The following is a 20,436-nucleotide window of genomic DNA, read 5'->3' as shown; positions in this document are numbered from 1 at the left end:
TCACCAACCACCAGGGGCGGATCTAGAAAAATATTTATGGGGTGGCGAGAGGGGGGCAGGAATTTTTGAGGGGTGGCAACATATGGCAGACGTATATACTGAATTTAATCACAGTTAAATTGGCCATAACTTTTAATTCGTTGCTGCCAATAGGGATGGGTATCGTTCGGCCCTATTACTACTCTTACCAATACTCCTTATCGATCCGGTACTTTAACGGTTTTCTTATCAGTTCTTTTTGTTATATAAAAAAAAAAGGGAAAAAAATATAATTTAGAACACAATTAATATTGCTTAATATATATGCACAAATAAATATCTATAGCAAAAGAAAAAGCAATGCTTTAACAAAACAAATAAAACATGTAGGCCTATGTTATGCAGAAGGGTGCAGGCTTTTGTGTTTTATATTCAGAAGACATAGGACACCAAAATTAAAGTACAAACACATGGTCAAACAAAAAAAAGTATACAATTAAACAAATATACAAATATACAAATTATATATCCAGTGCTTTAATTTCAGTAATGTCTACTGATTACTGTCCAGGAGTAATATGGGCTAAAAAGACATCTAATAAAGTCAGATTTAAAATAACACTGCATAGTTTATCATTAAAGATTAAAGCTTATATCATTCAAGAGCTGCGACTGATTTTCTCTTTGCCTTTTGTTGTTTGATTCACATTAATGGAGCAATCGTCAGCAGGATTATTAGACCGCTGCCTCTTTAAGACCAAATGCAGACCTAATCAAATTACGCATCATATTTTCTCCCAACTATTAACGCCCATACTTAATCCTATTGTATTTGTTATTTCCCCAGTTGTAACCTGGTTTCATTGCTGTGATATCTGAGAGGAATTGGATTAAATAGGACTGCTTAGCTAATCAAATGATCGATCTCCTAACTGGCACTGTATTGTGTGTTGTAACGTAACGTACGTCGGCGCAACGGCGACCATCAGTAAACGTTATGGATACAAACAATATTTTTTTATTTTTTATTAAGCTGTTCTTGTCTTTACTAAAATCCAAATTAGGCTAATCAAAGGGAAGAGTGCTCTTACAAATCACGAGGGAGCGATTTGAGCGCTGATTTTGGCTAACGTAATAGACTCGCTGTTTTTGCTGATGCTGAATCGTCTTTAGCATACAATACAATCATTACAAATTTAACTTTAAGTTAAACGTGTGTTTAAACTACACCTGGGGAAACTCACTTCACCTTCAGAGGCTCTGGGGCAGCTCAGTCTCTCCAGTCGGGTTGCAGGACCACCGCACCGCAGCAGACTCGCTGTGTGTGAGCCGGACTGAGCGAACGCCGCTCTGCACGTTTGAATCAGGGACGCAGTATTTGAGGGGCAGGGGGGATGGGCTAATAATACATTTAAAATTAAAAATTAAATTGTTCACTTTTGGTAAATGTATTGTTTAGTTCACTGTTTTGAGAAGCTTGTGGACATAGTGGCGGGTTGTTTTTGGATCATCAAAGTTAGGGGGGCAGCTGGGGGGGCAAGGCTCTAGAGTGGGGGGGCACCTGCCCCCCCTTGCCCCCCTGTAGATCCGCCCATGCCAACCACTTGACCTATCCAGTCTTTAAGTGGTTTATATCCTTTTCCAAGTCTTTGTTGTACTTTTTGCCATACTTGGACCACTTCGTTGGAGGCATTGTTTGTAGAAATTGAAATATGTGTATTTACGTCTATCATAGCTTGGATTACAGCGTCGCGCGCGCCTGCACGTTGAACGGGATTTTTCTCCAATGAGGGGGATAAGGGGGCGGATTCGGCGGAATGTTTTGACGAATTACGCCACAGCACTTATATGATTGCACTGATTGGCTATAGCTGTGAGCAGACAGTGTCAATGAAACAAGCAACCATATTTTTTTTAATAAGCCCAAAAAAATGCAACCCGCAACCTATGCCCGCAACCCCTGCTGTTTTAACGCGACTTGCAAAAAAAAGTAGTCGCGTATATAGTCGCGTATTATAAGCGGACTTGGCAACTATGTTTCCGGGTCTCTGGAACTTGTTCTGAACGGTTGTGGACCATAGAGGGCAGTACTAGCCTTCTTCCATATTCCATAGACAGTATATAGACGTTCCATTCCTACATTCAAGAGGAAAAACAATGTCTGCTCAGCTTCTTACACACACACACACACACGCACATACACGCACATACACAATGTAAGGTTGAAGCGAGGGTAAAAACATCTTAAATGTTATTTAAAGACCCAAACTGAGCAAAAATATGCAATTGTTGCTGATATTTTTAAGGCCAAAAAGATGAAATTCTGATGGCTGGAAATGTAAATCAATGAGCCAGAACACTAACATAAAATGCAAATAAATATCACCATATATCCCGATAATAGGCTATGTAAGATGATATTCAAATGCATATATTTATGATCAGAGCTCTGTAGTTTTTATTGACAGATTATAAACAGATAATGTACAAATAAACTTTCCTCAAAAAGCTCAAAGTGATATGTTATGTTTAGTACTTGACTTGACTAAAAAATAACGCATGGATACGTATGGCTCAAGTAAACCTACATAGGTTCAGTCCAGTCCAGTCCAGTCCAGTAAGTGTTCATCTTGAAATATAGGCTATACTAACAAAAGCTATATTATAAAATGTACCACAACCTGAAGGCGTACTAAAAGGCTTTGTACCTGTTAAAAATGATAAACTGTCAATCCGACGTCAGAAGGCTTCTGGTAGATTGGGTAGCTAACAGCTTTTTCAGAAATGTTTTGATCATGTTGATAATTTAGAGACCATCATTTGTGTATCAAATAAGACAGTAGGCTTTATAGGATCAAAACCTAGCTAAGTTATGAGCTAGGTGTTTGAAACCAGATTTCAAAACCACTGCTCAAGAAAACATTTGTGTAATGAGATTTTTGACCTAAAGCCATTAGTCATTTAAATCAATTTTACATATCTGCAGCAGCAAATATCAGAATCAAATGACTATAATGTACTGGTATGAAATGAAAGATCTAATGAACTGGTTTTTAAATTTTTGGTGTCAGGGGATATCCTCCAATGAGTTGAACACATCCTCTGTCTGTGCTAGAAAGAATCACCACAGTTCTCAGTCTTCAAACAGCCAGTTAATTGAAAAGAAAGCTGAAAAAAAGGCGGTTGAATGCTATAATCGGGTTTATAGCATGTGTGGCTTGTATCACTTCCATCTGTGGTCTCGGTGGGTGGCAGACTGCACAGGAGTACTGAAGGGGCTCCACAGACACACACACAGAGTGTGTTTTAGATCCCTGTGGCCCTGAGAGAGCAAACAGCACTGCAGACATCAGTGCTGGCAGGGTGCCTGAGCCCACACTTCTGATGTGGATCAACCATTTGTTACTTTGTCATTGTGTTGCATTATGCCAGCATTTTTCACACTAGTAATACTGGTACTGGTAAAATACTGGTGGATTTTGAGAGTAGCCTTTCGAAAAATGGACATTTATGTACATTATTTTATCTTTTCAACCTGAAATAACAGGAACTTTTACAGACCTTTTCCGACAGACAACATCTTAAGGCCCAAGTAATGTTGTAGCAGACCTCCGGTATTATATCTTATGGTGACCCATTTGCAAATGATTGGATAAGTCAATGGATTTCTAAGATCTGTATTGAAGAACAAGATCCTTGAGATTTCTCTGCAATCTTAATCCTATGGATTTTTGTTACCTTGCTCTTTGACCCCCTAATCCCTGCCTAAGAACATATTGACAGCATGCAAAAAAGCCTCTATCTATCTATCTATCTATCTATCTATCTATCTATCTATCTATCTATCTATCTATCTATCTATCTATCTATCTATCTATCTATCTATCTATCTATCAATCAACCAGAGAGCAAGGGCTGTACTTTTAAAAGAAACTTTCCCCCACACTTGTGTAACTCACTAAAAAAGTAACTATTTTCGTTGCTTAGTTACTTTTTATGTAAAGTAATACATTATGTTACTTTTGCATTACTCTTTCTCAACTGGGCTGGGGTTGCTTGTTTATTTTTAAAAACAAAAAAGTTATATTTTTGGCAAATGTAAGTGCAAATGCGAAAGGAAATGCAAATTCACGCTTGTACAGTAGCTAAAACAAACCTTCTGGATTGCCGAAGAATGGGATGCAGAAAAAGAAAGTTCAACACTCTTAATTCAGCAATAAAAATAAAATAAAAAATGAAACAAATGTGATGCTTATCTAAAGTTATATCTGCTTATTGGTACTGTTAAATTGGATCAGCAGCAAAGTTAATAAAGTGAGATTAACTACAAGAAGTATATTTGTGTAATTTAACATATTTAATTATTGCATGGTTGTGTAATACTCTGAGTTTGCATTTCATGTTTTTATTCATTTTGAGGAATACTTAATCTGTTTTTGTGTGAGATGAGTAAATGTGTGCTCACATTTAGTCTAGATAGAACTACAATAACCATCACAGCGCACAACGCCTCTGCATTATTCACGATTTCTCAACAGGAGGAAAGGAGAGCTGTCAGTCAATAAACTGGAAAACAAAGTAACTTGAGGTACTTTTTTGAAAAAGTAACTCAGAATTGTTTTTGCCATTACTTTATTAGTTACTTTACTAAGTAATCTGATTACGTAACTTACTTTACTTGTAATGTGTTACCCCAAACACTGGATGTGACGACACGGTTGATTATTTACATCTGCTGCATATGTATTTATGTTGTCAAATTCAAATTCAAATTCTACATTGTAAATCCAATTCAAATTCAGTAATTCTCAGTTCAACTCTGAATGGCACACAACCCCGCTCATCACTCATATAACAACTTGGATCTTCTAACTGAAAACAGATTTCAAGGGGGGGAAAGCAGATAGCCCCGGGAAGATGAGTTTCCATTTGCTGGATGTGTCTAGTTAAAAGCAAATGGAAAAATAGAGTAATCAAAAACATGAGCCCTGAGTCTCTAACTGATCTATTGTTGATGGTTCTTCAGATAAATGGTTGACAGGTATTTGTTTGGTAGTGCCAAAAAGTTCTCCACAGAGTGTTAGTGCTTAGCATAAGTTAGTCCAGATGTGAAGATTCATTCATAATCCAAACCTAAATGAATATTGACGCATGCATTTTATTCAAAGAAACAAGCAAGAGTTTTTTCAAACTCATCTTTGTATTTTTTTAATAGAATTTGCAACTTGCAAGTACACATGATAATGAACAGCGAACATCGACTTGTTTTAATTGTCTTTAAAGAGGTGTTTGAGAACATGATTTCCCTTTTTAGGTCAGTTTGTCTTGGAGGATTCTGGCTAGTGTACCACCTAAATGAATGATCAGTTCAAAGCGTCAGCAAATGTGCGATAAAAATACAATAAATACTGTACAACACATGCCAACACAGAAATAGGCTACTATTCTTGCCATTAATGTAACAATGACCAGGAAGCAATCTCTTCACAATAGCAACACCAGAAACACGGATAACATTACGCAAATATACATTTCAATAAATGTTAAATAAAGTGCCAGCCGTAGCATGTGCATATTCAGTCTGCATACTCTTAAGAATAATATTTCAGGAAGTATTAAGTAGTTCCCCTGCAATAGTTTCCAAAAACAACAGCAACACGTTACATAAGCATCATATTAAAAGTATCACATTATAATATTCTCTTTACATTTGCCGGCTCATTCCCTTTTCTGAAATTCTGACACTATTACAGTAAAGAACTAAATGAACACTGATTGTTATGGAAAGATTTCCCCTGAGTTGGCAGTGAAATTGTGCCCATTCACCCATAAGTCTAGAGCAGAGGTTCTTAACTCATTTTGCATCAGGACCCAGATTTTACATTGGATGGCACTTATATTGACGTAAAAACAGTGGGGTCCAAAGGTCTGAGGCCACACTGAATATATGGGATTCAAAATCTATTAGGATTATATGTTCATGTTAAAACAAATAATAATTTTACATATGAATTAGGATGAATAATTGGATTCTATACTATTTCTAGGGTAACCAAATAACCAAATGACATTGACCACATGAGCAACTCTTTTGTACAAAGGACATGTACAGACTGAAGCACATGCTCTTTGGAACGTTCTCAAATCATGCCGGATCACATGATCATCAGGTTTTGCACAGCTTGAGTTCTGCTGTCGTTCAAACAAAAGGGACACACCAAAATACTAATAAATTCTGAAATTCATGGTATTGTTCTGATAATATAATTCGTAATAAAGCTGTATTAAATTATAAAAAACACCACAAAAACAAATATTTTTCACTAGCATTGTCAGACGTTTGTACCCCACTGTATGTGATTGCAGCAGCAGCAACAACTGTTGTACAAAAAATGCTGTATTAATCATTCCATTCATTTTCCACAATATTCCAAACATAAGAAAAGCTAGAGGCTTTGCGAACACAGTTACGGCAATGCGTTCCACAACACAAGACTGGCTCTATACTGCACACTTATGCGGCTGGCCGGGTTTTTTATTAATTTATTTATTTTAATAGGGTTAAGCACCACAGCAGGACGGTGAGTCAGAGGACGGATAGTAATTTGGTGATTTAATATTCTCTGGCCTCCTCCAATTCATTCATGAAAATGTCCTGTTGGGGGTTCTCCGTGCAATGCAGGCCATTATTGGGTGGGCGGACTGCATGAAACCTACTCCAGTCTCCTTTGCACAGTATCCAAGGCATTACATCCACCTTGAAATACAGCTCTGGAGAGAACTCTGTGCTTATTAGGTTGGGGGTTCCTGCCCCCTTGCCCCTTGTAATTAGATGCTTGTTATCATCATAGCAACAATGCTGGGCAGCCAGAGTGGTGCCATCTTTAGATAGGCTGGAACGTAGGCAGGACTGTGCCGAGGGCTTGTAGATGTCCAATCGTTCTTGTGGGCCGCTAGCATCCCTCCATTGGAAGGTTCGGTCATGCTCTGCATCCAGCAGACTGACTATATTGTTGGAGGCTTCTGAAGGATAGGTGCACGGGCAGCTGGGTAATTCAGTCAATACCTGCTGCAGGTAACGCTGAAGAAACTCACTCTTGCAATTTAACCACTTCTCACAGCTGTCAACATCTGCAAAACAGCCAAACCCAAAAAGATTACACATTAGTCAAATCATCTATAGCATAGTGCCATTTGTCTAACAGTAGTTCATGCCCTTTTCAGCTATGGGCATGAATGATAAAGTATTATTTAATGTGATGCAATAGTTTTTTGTTTTTATTCTCGGTTATATAATGTACAATTTTTGATGTTATATAATGTACAACGTTATAATATAATAACAATGTACAATGTTATATGATGTAACTTTTGTATATGATGATGTGGAGTTAATGATGTATTCAGTCATTGAGTGTGATTGGTAATTAAGGGATCTTCGCAGTGATTGGTCAAGATTATATAATTTTAAATGTGATTGAGCTTGAACAGTATGTTGTATATGCCTGATGAAGGTATAAACTTAAAGCATTTACCAGTGCCAAAGGGTTCTGTACCATTCTCCATCTCGAATGGAAAGACATGAGCCACACTGTTCCAATCATCTGAAAAACAAATCAGCATTAACATTAAATTACATAAAAATGGGTTTGAATTAAAAAATAAAAACAGACACATTTTTGAGTGCTGAAGTAACCTGGGCATGGGACAAGGTCACAGCTCCGGGACTCAGTGGATGTGCAGAAATCTCCACATGAGCGTGAGCGGGTCTGATTGCCATGGCCACAAGTGACACTACAGGGACTCCATGCGCTCCACTCTTCCTCTGCTTCTTCTAAGAGGAAAAGACTAATGAGTTTAAACATTTATGTGTGGTTACTAAGACAAGCATCCCTATTGCTTATAAAGGTTCTGAACAAAACCCCTAACCTTAAGTACTGTTCAGTGATCAATTCATAACAATTACCATTACCATTTCCACCTGACATTAACATGCATTTCCTATGCAATGCCTGTGACCACTTGTGTTGTCAAGACAACCCCGCTTATTTAGTTTCTGACTACCTCCATATGGGGCTTCAGTGATCCGATCAACAAAAAACTGATGCTAATGCAATGTGTAAATATAGTCAAATAGATCACTTAGCAGTTAGAAGTGGCCTAGCAATCACTCCAGCAATGTCTTATCAATAATCCCAGCAAATGCATAGCAACACACTAATTAAATTCAGCACTGTATAGTGCTTTTTACAATACATATAATTTCAAAGCAGCTTTACAGAAAATTAATGTGCCTACATTACAATTTAGAGTAAATTAATATCAGACGTGACTGTGTCCAAGTAAGTTTATATGTCAGAAATGTCCAGTTCTACGATAATACAAAACAACCACTAAAAGAACCACCTTTGAGCTTAAAGATACCACCCTAAGAACACCTTAGCACAGGAGCGCCCTGGAAAACACCAACAACAAAACTCGAACACCATGATGGCAACTTTTCCACGGACAAACACCGGTAAGCTGAGTAAGTAAGCCTAATATAGCCTCCAAAAAAAGGAAAACAGGCCTCAAATAGTTGATTAGCTTTTAGCTTTGGGGGAGATCTCAAAACTCTCTTTACCAAAAGCAGACTGCAGATAATGAATTAAACAAGGACAACAGATGTATTCTTCCTTCTTCTGTAATAAAGAGTATAGATTAGAGACTAGCTTGTTTAAATATTTAACTTGAATTTGGGTGGGGTGCCAATGATATTGCACACACAGTGATGGCACCCTGATTACAGACTGACTAGGGAATGATGAAAAGGAGGCGTAGGCTCAGCGACTATTCTAGCTGGCTTTGTAGAAGTGCCAAACTACGAAACCTACAACAGCCACAGGGTTAGCCTTATATCAGAGGTTAATCAAAGCAGAAACAGCCACTACATCCAGAGGGTCAAGATTAGGATGGTTAGCATTAGCAGTTACCCCTTGCTGGAGTCAAGAACATTTTGAACAGGCTATTATATCTATATCTGAGTCTGTTTAGGACCCCAAAGTGATTCCTTTGGCAGAAAGAACTTTAAAAGGGTCCACTATTCAGTTCTTGAGTAGACAAATATATTTTGTCCATGTTTTTCCATGTTCTTCTAGCTCAGTTGTAGCAGCTAAGCAACTTCTAACAGATAGCTTTCTCCTGTTATATTAGACTAGAAATGTTCTTTCTTATCCGTGAATATCATTTCTGCCCCATCACACTGATCTGAATGTTTTATGAGAATCTGGTCTAGATTGAGGCCATCCTTAATCTCAATCATAATGTCTTTCCTTGACCCCTCAAATTAAATCCCTGTCCCATTTCATCCTTGTCTCCAATGAAACAAGACTGCACAGCTACAGCGCAAAGTGCACAATTCCCACCACGAAACAGACATGTCCTAGAGAGAAAAACAAAAAAGCAACAGAGGCGTGATGTTATGCATGGCCTTGCAAAGCCTAGGATTCTTGAACAGGCTTAAAAGACCCAGCCGCTCTGGACTGGACGGGGGTGGAGGGGGTGCAGGGTCTGGGGCCCAACCCGCGGGACATAAAAAGTAAACAGATGACCCCTCTCACTCTGTGTTCCCGATCTGCACTCTAATTGAACAAAAGCATGGACTTATTTGTCCAAGAGAACGCACTCATGCTGCCATTAGTGAGCGGATCGGGCTCGTCTTCAAACAGCGGTCTTCTCCACAGAGTGGGACCAGTGTCTACTTCAAAGGTCCGACACTCACAAATACCCCGTCACTGGCTGAAAGTTTAGTCCGAATTAATGCTGTGAAACACTCCTTACCAGCTTGCTCTACCCTCCCTCCCTCCCCAATCTCTACATCTCTCTTTCCCTTCAACTACTCTTCAAATCACCTTTTATCTGACTGCTGGCAATCCAGCTTTCTTAAATTCTCCCGTTCCTCCATCTTTATCTGCTTAAAGTTCTGATTGTGCAAAATCTGGTCTTGCTCAAAAACAGCTGTTTTTTTTTTCTCCATTCCAGTTTTATACTCTTTTATACTCCAGAAAATACTCTTTTCACAAGTTAATTTGCCCATATAATTTTTTTAAGCTTTTAATAAACACATTTGGCTTGCTGTCCGCAGTAGAGGGGCTTGAGGAAGCAGCTTCAACTCAAGCTTAGATATACCCCCCAGTGGGACTACTAATGCTTGGAAGATGAGTCTAGTTGCAAGATGTCTAAATTATGTTGGTGGAGTTTGGGGAGGTGGAGGGATGCCAAAACAGCTGATGCCAGAGCAAGGTGAGCGGCTGCTTATATGCTCCGGCAGTTAATTGAAAGATTAGATGGGTTCACTCCTCCCAAAATTACATTTAGGAACTTCACTTAGTTCAAACAGTCTTACTTCTAAAGGCTCGAGAACTGTGTGTAGAAACAGCTAATATACAAGAGAGCACTCACCATAATGGCTTTGAGTCCATGGGCTTTCCCAATTGCCATCTGTCTTGCCCAGACCACTAGGGAGGGGTTCCCCACTGTCATACTCCAGTGCGTAGTCGTCCTCTTCCTCCACTGCTTGGCCAATACCATCGTCCCCTGAATCTGCATCCGTGTAGCCCCAAAATAAAGGCCAGAAAAGCTTCTTTCCACCAAGCCATTCTACAGTAGAGGAGGGAGAAGATGTGGGCCAGTCATTGCTCCATTCTTTAACCAGATCCCTCTCCACTTCCATAGGGGGGTCATCCAACACCTCAATGGTCACCTACAACCAAAGATGCAAAGTATGCAGGGATTCAAAGCACTGAATCAAAATTTGATTGAAAATTGGGTGTTATCTTAAGAACTTAAACACACAGCTAATAAAGGCAACAAAGACAAATCATTCTGCATGAGGAATGCCTTGCTTCTAGTCTGGAGAACAGTCAGTGGCAGTTAGTTTCAGCAGTGACTCACCAATCGAGTCTCTTGATTTGAGCTCAGGCTCAATATCAAATCAAGCAGAATTACTTCCTCCTCATCTCAAGATGAGATTACTTATTACACTTAATTACATCCTATGAGGAGGGATGACTCACTATGGATGCTGATGAATCCACTTTGGATTAGACAGGATTAGACATTAGCCTCAGAGAGGAGAAACCCTGTAATGGATTATTATATCCGGCCCTGCATTTTTGACTTGCCCTGCTCAGTCACCAAAAGTTTTGGAAGAGGGACTCACTAACAGAAAGCATTTCACAGAGATGACTACTAACTCTTGCATGCTCTCACCTGAATGTTGGGGTTTTGGGAGCCAATGTCAGCATTTGCCAGGTCTGGAAAGTTTTTGAGGTCTAGAACAAAGGGTTTTGATTCTTCCTCAGGCTCAGGCTGTGGCAGGACACCTGTAGAGCGATGCTGGAGCCACCTGTGTTGGTGGGGATATGAGTCTGCCAAATCACTCTGGACCTGGTTCTGCTGGTGCAGGAGATTATGGTCGTTGCTAATGTCTCTCAAAGATGTCTGTGGATGTGTCTGATGAAAAACAAACATAACATGCAACAATAAGTGCTAACTGCACCTGCATTTCAGCATTTCGGAACATCTTAAGTGACCTTCACTTGAAAAATACATTTTAGTCACTATTAAGATATTTCCTCAGAGAAGTCTTGCATATGGTGAGTTGACAATGACTTTGCATTAGACTTTGCAACTTTCCATTAGAGGTATAACTCTCAAGCAAAAAGGATCACGTTCCCTAATACAAAGCTTATAATGAGTCAACTTGTACCCAATTATCACTGTGATGGTGCTGATGTTCTTGGCCGGTTCTCGTTGGGGGAACTGTAAACCTTTCTCAGAACCAGTGTCTACTGATTAGAGAGCCTAACAATGAAGTAACTTCTGATATATACCTTTCACTTCCTTTTACTTTATTACAAGAACCAGGTGTCCCTTAACTAACTGTCTGTTATTAAGCGCCATCAAACTCATGCTTTGCTCACGGATGGGAGTTAGAGAGGTGCTGATTTGGTTTTAAAGGTTCATTATCAGTGAGCAATGTGCGATATTGGGGATTTTGGACGCCTGTAGGAAGCTGTTATGATCACTGTGTGATTGCGTCTTTGGCCATTGTGGTGAATCTCACGCTATTTGAAATAATTGACAATTTACAATTACATTTAGGCCTATTCCATGCTATGCTAAATGCTGCCATGTTTTTTAAGTGGTTGAGCGTTTTAACAAACTGGTAACATCAGTTCTGAGCATGAATGTAATAGTGAATCAGAGGTGTCTAAAGTCAAATTTTTGGATACTCAGTGGCATTTGATCTTCTATGTAAGACTTATTCTCAATGTTATCTGGTCTTTTCTTCCTGGAAGTCTCAACAAGAGGGGCCAGGTGAAAGAGTAGTCGCTGTTACTCAGCGTTTAATTTCAGAGTGTTCAAGTGTTCAGAATGGAAACCAAATCTCTCCTTACATCCTTAGTCTGCCTGGGGCCATCTCTTGTCTTTCTCTGTATTGTTAATTCATTGTAAAGTCGATGGTGGAATGTGGCCTGTGCTGCCAGTGGGCTTTCTCACCATCATGAACATATGGCATGAATTCCAGACCCCGAAACAAAGCCTTATGCGCTAGCAAAAGACCATGCAATACACACACAGCCTCTATTGAGCTCTATGGTGAGACACATGGACACGATCAGCTCACACACTTTATGTTGGGGCATTGGGAAAGCAGTCGGCAGTGCAGCATAGATTTATGTGACCTCCAATATCAAAGTCCCAGGACCACGCCATTTCCAAACCAGTGAAGAAAAACAATAAACTAAGACCCCCCATTCCCTTTCCCTTTGACGACCCCTGCCCCACATGTAAAAACAAAAGAGACATTTAGCAATACAAAACTGAGTAGCAGGACCTTTCTTGGAGAGGTTAGACATGGCCCCCATGTGCACACACACAAGATCAAGGAGACCAGAATGCAGGAAATTCCACATTAACACAGAAGAGGGGCTAAAAAAAAACAATTTAGGAGCTGAACTATGACCCTGTGTGAGAATGAAACTTGTTTTTTAAACAGTATTATGTAAGGCCTCACTATTGTACTGCTCTACTGTATGGGACCTCTCTCTATTCTGGCACCCTTTGCATGGTGACATAATAAAAAAAAGGGTGGTGTTGAATATATTGGTCTATAACAGAAAAAAACAAGAAAAAAAAAACATGTTGCACTGCTCTTGATGAGTAAGAAACTTTTGTTTTGTTTTTGCCAGACCTCAAGATATAGTCACTTTGTATTTGTATTAAAATGCAACTCTCACCTGTGGGGTGGTTAAGAGTCAAGACAATTCCTCCAATCAAGATATTCAAGATATCTGCCACATTTACACAATGACCAATGGCAAATGATCACTCAATCATATAAACAGATTATTAAAAAGGCACATGGTGATCATTTTAAATGGACAACCATTTTACCATGTTGTGGTAGAGTAAAAAAATGTGTACTGAAAACTGGGTGCATGTAGAGATATCAGGATATCATTTTTTTTTAAGTGCCACTATCACTACTATTATCAGTATTAACTGTAATACTGTTGTAATTTATCTGAAGATGAACAAAGTGCATTATTATACATTATTAATGCTTGAAGTCGGCATGTAACGGAAGTTGCCGTAGTCTTTTCTTCCCTCATGTGAAATATATATATCTGAGTGAAACAGCTTCTTGAACTGGAAAATATGTAAGGCGGGACTTGATTTTGTCCATTGGGAAATGATTGGATAGTTGGATCGTCGTTTGCTGTTGGTACATCTTATATGAGTGACATGTCCCGTCATCAGAGAAGAGATGCAATTGCAAGAGGGAGGGGAAGTTATTTTGATTAAAGATTATTATGAGGGCACAGGAATTTTAATAAACAATGATTTATTACATTTATATAATAAATATCGCAATATTCAATTAAACAAAAAACAGAATTGACCATTTGGTGACTTGAAATTAATATAACTTGCACTGTTTGGGTTTAAAAATGACTTTATGTTTCATGGTGCATAACAGTTTCTTCAACTATAGGCAGTTTTGTCTCTGTGTAACTCTCTTAAAACACACTTTTCACAATCATTAGATAATTTATCTGCTAACAATGTCCAACTGTGGATGTACATGGATCATAGGACAATTCTGGATTATTATTATTATTATTTTTATTTTTTTCTGAATCAACAAATGTTCGTAAATGAGAAGTTTGTAAATGAGTAGTTGGAATAAAATGGCTAGACTTATTTGTCATGCTATGGTTAATTTGGTAACACTTTACAATAAGGTTTCATTCGTTAACATTAGTTAGTTAACATGAACTAAGAATTAACAATACTTCTACAGCATTTATTAATCTTAGTTAATGTTAGTTACAATGTTTACCAATACATTATTAAAATCAAATGTTGTATTTATGAACATTAGTTAATGCACTGTGAACTATCATGAACAGCTGGCATTAACAAACTAGCATTAACAAAGATTAATAAATACTGCAACAAATATATTGCTCATTGTTAGTTCACGTTAGTTAATATAGCCTACGTTAACTAATGTTAACAAATTAGACCTTTTTGCAATAGCTATATGCTTATCAAATACAAACACACAAAAATAAAATTTCCACACATTCTGAAAGTACAGCTTGTTTGGAAATTATATTCTATTAACAAGTAATAGATTTTTCTTTTTCGTAACACATCACGTCTAATTTTTCATTTCAAGTAGGCTAGCCTGCTCTTTACTAAAATTATTATCTCTCTGATAACCAAGGGCACGTTTCTTTGTTTAGATTATTTTAAACATATTTTCTAATGGATTTAATCTGGAGATTTTGTAAGACTGAAATCGAAGTCTTACACGGTAAAACAATAAAATGTACATATAAAATTTAAAACGGCAAAGATAAATGATAAAGGCACGATTGTTGTTGTTGTTGTTGTTGTTGTTGTTGTTGTTGTTAAAATCAACCCCTGTGACATTGAAGAAGAATCCTAAAACGAGATGAGTGCTTTTAGCTCCACTTGTACTCACCTCTCCGGAGCTGCCGTGTCTGGATCTCTGGTGTCTCACAGGGAAGCTGCTCGCTCCTTCTATCCAGACAGCCAGAAGCACACTTAAAAGCACCCAGAAACTTTTACGCACTCTTAGCATTTTGCACAGTTGCGTATCTGTCCACTAAATACCGTTAAAATAAAGTCTTAAACGTGCAGTCGTTGCCTAGGAAGCTCTGCGCGTTTCCCTCCTGGCAAATATCTTCTTCAATGCGCTGTTCGTCATCTTCATCCAAACTTCATTAAAACTCGCACAGGTATGCACATTTTATATATTCAGAGTCAGACAGATAACCCTCGCCTGTTCATTCCTTCAAAAATACATTAATGTGACTCGAAACGTCTTGTTGCACTGTTGTCTGCCCATATAGACTGATCGTCTCTCAGTTTAAGTAGCGACAGCAGGTCTCCCTCTCTTCAGTCCGCACCAGTGCATCCTTATTCAACTATTACAAAACTTTGTCTTCTCTTATTATACAAGATGTCAGAGTCATTGCTGACACATTACTACGGTAAATGGTATCAAGTGCCAAAAGAGAAGGGTATTGAGTTGAGCTGTAAAGCTGAGTGCGCACGCAGCAGTGGCACAGTCGCAGGACGGTCCGATGATCTCCAGAGGGGTCAGCAATCTCAGCATGGGAGGAGAATCATTTCCTCGCATGTGACAGAACCAGTGATGCTCATGTATCTGCAAGGTGTGTGCGAGTATGAAGATTGATTTCCCTTCAGGATAGTTCACCCAAAAATTCAGCTATGAATTTCTTTCTTCTGCTGAACACAAAATATATTTTGAAGAATGTTCAAACAGTTGATGGGCCCTCCAAAAATACCATGGAAGTCAATGGGGTCCATCAACATTGGCTTTTAATCTAAGAAAGTAGAATTTGAATGAAATTAAATTTAAAGAAATGTAAAAAAAAAAAAAAAAGGTCCACTTTAAGAAGAATAAAAGCCTTTATTGTCATTGTATGCACAGTAGTACACAACAATGGGGTTAGCAGCTCTAAAAGATGACTGAAACAGTAAATAATAATAATAAATAACAAGTAGAATACCAATAAACAGTAGTGCAGCCACACAGTATAGTGTTATAAAGTGAGGTAGTGCAAGAGTACTTTAAAACAACATCAGTTTGACATGTATGTGCGTAATTGTTTAACAATGTTCAGAGTAAAACAGTATAAACAGTATATTATGACAGTAAACAGTATAAACATTGATGCAGCAGCAGTATATTTTTATAAAGTGATATAGTTCAAGAGGCAGTACCTTAGCAATACAGTATTGCACATACGTATGTTCATAAATTGTAAATAATGTTCACTGTCATGTGCAATAATCTGTATGTAAACATTAGCAGAAAATGTGAGTGATTAGTTACATTGTATGTTTTTCTCAGATTGATTTAGAGCGGCCACCGCTGCTGTGCCTACTTGTGCAGTGGCATTTGTGGTCCAGGTAAGGTCCTCTGTAATGTAAACACCCAGGAAACGGATGCTAATTCCCGTCCTGGGATCTCCGAAAGTCAGGAATGAGCTCCTTGGGCTTTCCAATGTTCGGAGATTGTTCTTTAAACACCAATCTGCCAAATTCTGTGCCTCCTCTCTAAGCTGTTTCGTCATTTTCCGTAATCAGCCCCAATACAGTTGTATTATCTGCAAACTTCACTATGGTATTGGTGTTAAGGGACTACAGGATGGGACTCAGCACGTACCCCTGTGGTGTGCCAGTGCTAGTGGAGGATTAATAGGGCCCCAGTCTCACTACCTGTGAGTGCTCTGTCAGGAAATCTTGAATCTTAATGCAGAACAGTGGGCTCAGGCCTAGCGGGTGGAGTTTTATGGTCAGTTTGCAGGGATTGACAGTATTAAACGCCGAGCTATAGCCTGCGAACAGCATCCTTACATACGTGTTGTGTCTCTCTAGATGATTCAGAGCCGTGTGGAGAGCCAGGGATATAGCGTCCTCTGTGGACCTGTTCGCTTTAAATGCAAACTGATCTGAGTCAAGTGAGGCAGGTATGTGTCTTTGATGTGCAAGAGTACAAGTCTCTCAAAACACTTCATCACTACTGGAGTGAGTGCCACTGGTCGATAGTCGTTCAGAGAGGCGATTGTCTTGTGGAGGAGAGCAGGTGCACTCTTGTAATCTGCAAGAGCTCTGATTCTTTGCCACACAGAACTATCGAAGTGGGCCTCGACACGTTGTCTATAGCTGGCTTTTGCTTTTTAATGCCCTTCTATAGGGTCACCCAATTTAAACGCATCATTGCGTACTCTTAGAGGTTGTTTTTTTACCTCTTTGTTCATCCACTGTTTCTGATTAGCATACCTCTTTATTGTCTTCTCCACTGTTACATTTCCTACACAGCTGTTAATGTGGCTGTGTGTTCCTCCAAGTCTGGCTCTGTTCCTTGGGTTGCTGCTTCTCCAAACAGCTCACAGTTTATGCGATCAAAACAGTCCTGTCGTTGTGCCATGGCATCTTCTGGCCAGGTCTTAACAGTTTCATAGTGGATCTCGTGTGATGTGATCAGACTGTCTGAGAGGGTCTATTAGGGAAAGCTCTGTGTGAGTCTTTAATGTTGGTGTACATATGGTCTAAAATATTGGAGTCTCTGGTGGGACACTGCACAGGCTGATCTAAGGAAAGTGCTCCAGAAATTCTATCAGTATGATTAAAATCTCCTGCTATTATGAAGGCTCTGTTCGGGTGATCATCCTGACGCTTACTAATGACTGAATATAGCGGTGCTAGCGCCTGCTTAGCATTGGCTTGTGGTGGAATGTAAACAGCTACAATGACGACAACAGAGAACTCCAGCAGTAGATAAAACGCTCTGCATTTCAACATGAGATACTCCAGATCTGGTGAGCAGTAGCTCTCGAGTGCAGTGCGGTTGATACACCAGTCATTTAGACATTCAACTAACTGTAAGTAACTTTGTCTTTGCAACTACACGTTATTGTCAACTAACTGTCTTTAGAGTATTAGTAGACTGTCTGCTGAATATCTGCTAACTCTTTATTTTGATGCTCCACCAACAGACATTCTACTGACTATAAGTAACTGCAGGAACATGTCAACTTATTCTACTCTGAGTTAGCTGACATATAGTCCAAAGATACTTACAGTTAGTATTGTCTAAAGTGGACCATCAAAATAAAGTGTAACTGCCATAAATATGAAAAATGTGTATTACGTTACATATTTATGGTTGATTCATTGTTCCACCAGACAGTTGACAGTAACCATTGACTTCCATAGTAGAACCCCCCCCCCCCCATATAATAGAAGTTAATGGTCACTGTTAATTAACTGCTAATTCTGAGATCTGATAATTACTCTGGATTTAAAAAAAAACAAAAACAAAAACACACTATATACATACACTATATATATATATATATACATATGTTTTTTAATTATCTTCAGAAACAAATAGACAGTCACTTTAAACAAATGGCAGTTTTTTTTACATGGACGAGTCTGACAATGATAGCATGTATATTTGATAAATATTGGAAAACTCATATTCCAACTCAGAATGGATAAGAAACAAACAAACTGGGAAAAAACTGTGGAATGCCCTTTGATTTCACAGCTGAATGCAATTCAGTGGCATTACTTTCATTTATAGAGGCTGCTTATAGTGCATATGCCAACGTCATATCTGCATCTCTTAACAGTCATCAGTAGCTCTGAGGTCATAGCGTCCCACTTACATACATCTGCAGTCAGACATATTTAGAGCTGCCTTTCCGATTAAGAATAAAACTTCAGAACACAAAAAGGGAATAGGGAAAAAACAATGTGTAAAAAAAAAAAAAATATATATATATATACATCCGACAGGCGTTCATAAACCAAATCATCATACATACATTACAGACTTGACAATGCTCATCATATATCAGTGACCCGTATTTAGAACTTTTGTTAGAACACAAGACAGGTTTAAATAATAGATTATATAAAATAGATTATCTTAACTCAATGTTAAAATAGCAACATGAACATCTTTTCACTGCTGTCTGTTAACAGCAGACATAATGCAATGTTGAATGAACAATGTCAGCCTAATTCTGTTGGCTCAAAGAAGATTTCTTTTTTGAAATGCCCTGGCTAAGATATCAAAGCGGTAATCACGAGAAATGCAAACCGTAACAGATCTTCAGGACAGACATAAAGGCACTTTCCACAAATAGAGTGCAAATAGTGGCCTGAAACTCTAAAACCAATATATAAAAATGAGCAAAGGAAAAAAACTTTTTACAGATGGTGAGTAAAAGGCAGTTTGCAGTTTTTAAGCCTATTACCAAAATGTGGAACATGTCTAAATACAGTTTAATATCCCAATTTGTGTGATTGTTATTTTCTAGCAATATATATATATATATATATATATATACACACACACACATACACATTTACGAATTAACAATTCGTTACTAATACGTCAGCACATTTTCATTCCCAGTAAATCATGCACACAATAGAATTACTCGTTGTCTGGTTTTACTAAATCGTGTGCACAATATAATAATTTGTTCCCTCGTTTCACAAAATCGTGTCCATGTTGTAATATTTTGTTCCCCTGTTTTGGCTAAATCAAAACTAGAGAGCAAATAAGGAGGAGGATACAGATGAGGGACACCAAACTGTACCTTATTTGTAGAAAGTACCACAATTCAAATTAAGATAAAACATCAGTTTTCCATAATAGAAAGCTTTGATTAAACTCAACAGAGAATGTTAGTATTCCTCTGTACAAGTTCATTAAGACATCGCTAACTCAATGCAATGAAATGTGCATTTTGAAAAAGATTAAGATTTGGAGACCTAAAAGACCAAAGCTAGTATGTTAAATGCAGATACACTGCAATGTATTAATAAATGTGTTAATATATTTATGGATATATTTATATGGATATGAAAAGTCATCTTCTTATTTACTTAAGCTATAAGTTTAGCTATAATAAATTCTCTCCCTCAGAAGTGTATATATCAAGCTTATTTCTCATTAAAAGATTTCTGTGGGGGTGTGTGGGTCATTGTTTTTCTGTACACTGCAAAAATCATTTTCATAATCAGGATTTCTGTCTTGTTTTCTAGCTAAATCAAAATCTCATTATAGTTAAATTTCCCCATTGGCATATTGTTTTTTTTCTTGTTTAAAGCACAATTTTGTTTATTTTCTTAATAAATATTAAGTAAAAGATTTTTACTTAATATTTATTAACAAAGCATTATTTGCAAATGGAGTAAAAAAAAAAAAAAAAAAAAAATCTAACTCTGAGTAAATTCATCTTGTTTTAGATATTTTAAATGGAAAACAAGACAAAAACTATAAAATAAAATATAAATAAACTATAAAATATCAGAAAATGATTTTGT

The 20,436-nt window shown here is 38.0% G+C and overlaps 1 protein-coding gene across 1 annotated transcript; it reads right to left on the bottom strand.

The window, feature by feature from the left end:
- Positions 1-6,488: 6,488 nt before the first annotated feature.
- ism2b (isthmin 2b) lies at positions 6,489-15,638 on the bottom strand. Its single transcript, XM_084431320.1, has 6 exons — positions 15,020-15,638; positions 11,230-11,472; positions 10,420-10,720; positions 7,676-7,813; positions 7,515-7,583; positions 6,489-7,110 (listed from the first exon to the last, which is right to left on the bottom strand). The coding sequence occupies exons 1-6, from the start codon at positions 15,137-15,139 to the stop codon at positions 6,593-6,595; spliced, it is 1,389 nt and encodes a 462-aa protein (XP_084287446.1). The 5' UTR covers positions 15,140-15,638; the 3' UTR covers positions 6,489-6,592.
- Between the last annotated feature and the right edge of the window lie 4,798 nt (positions 15,639-20,436).

Source organism: Rutilus rutilus (genome assembly GCF_951802725.1).
Source record: "Rutilus rutilus genome assembly, chromosome: 15".
Lineage (NCBI taxonomy): Eukaryota > Metazoa > Chordata > Actinopteri > Cypriniformes > Leuciscidae > Rutilus > Rutilus rutilus.
Note: the sequence above shows the minus strand (reverse complement) of the source record. Positions and strands in the feature narration are given on the sequence as shown.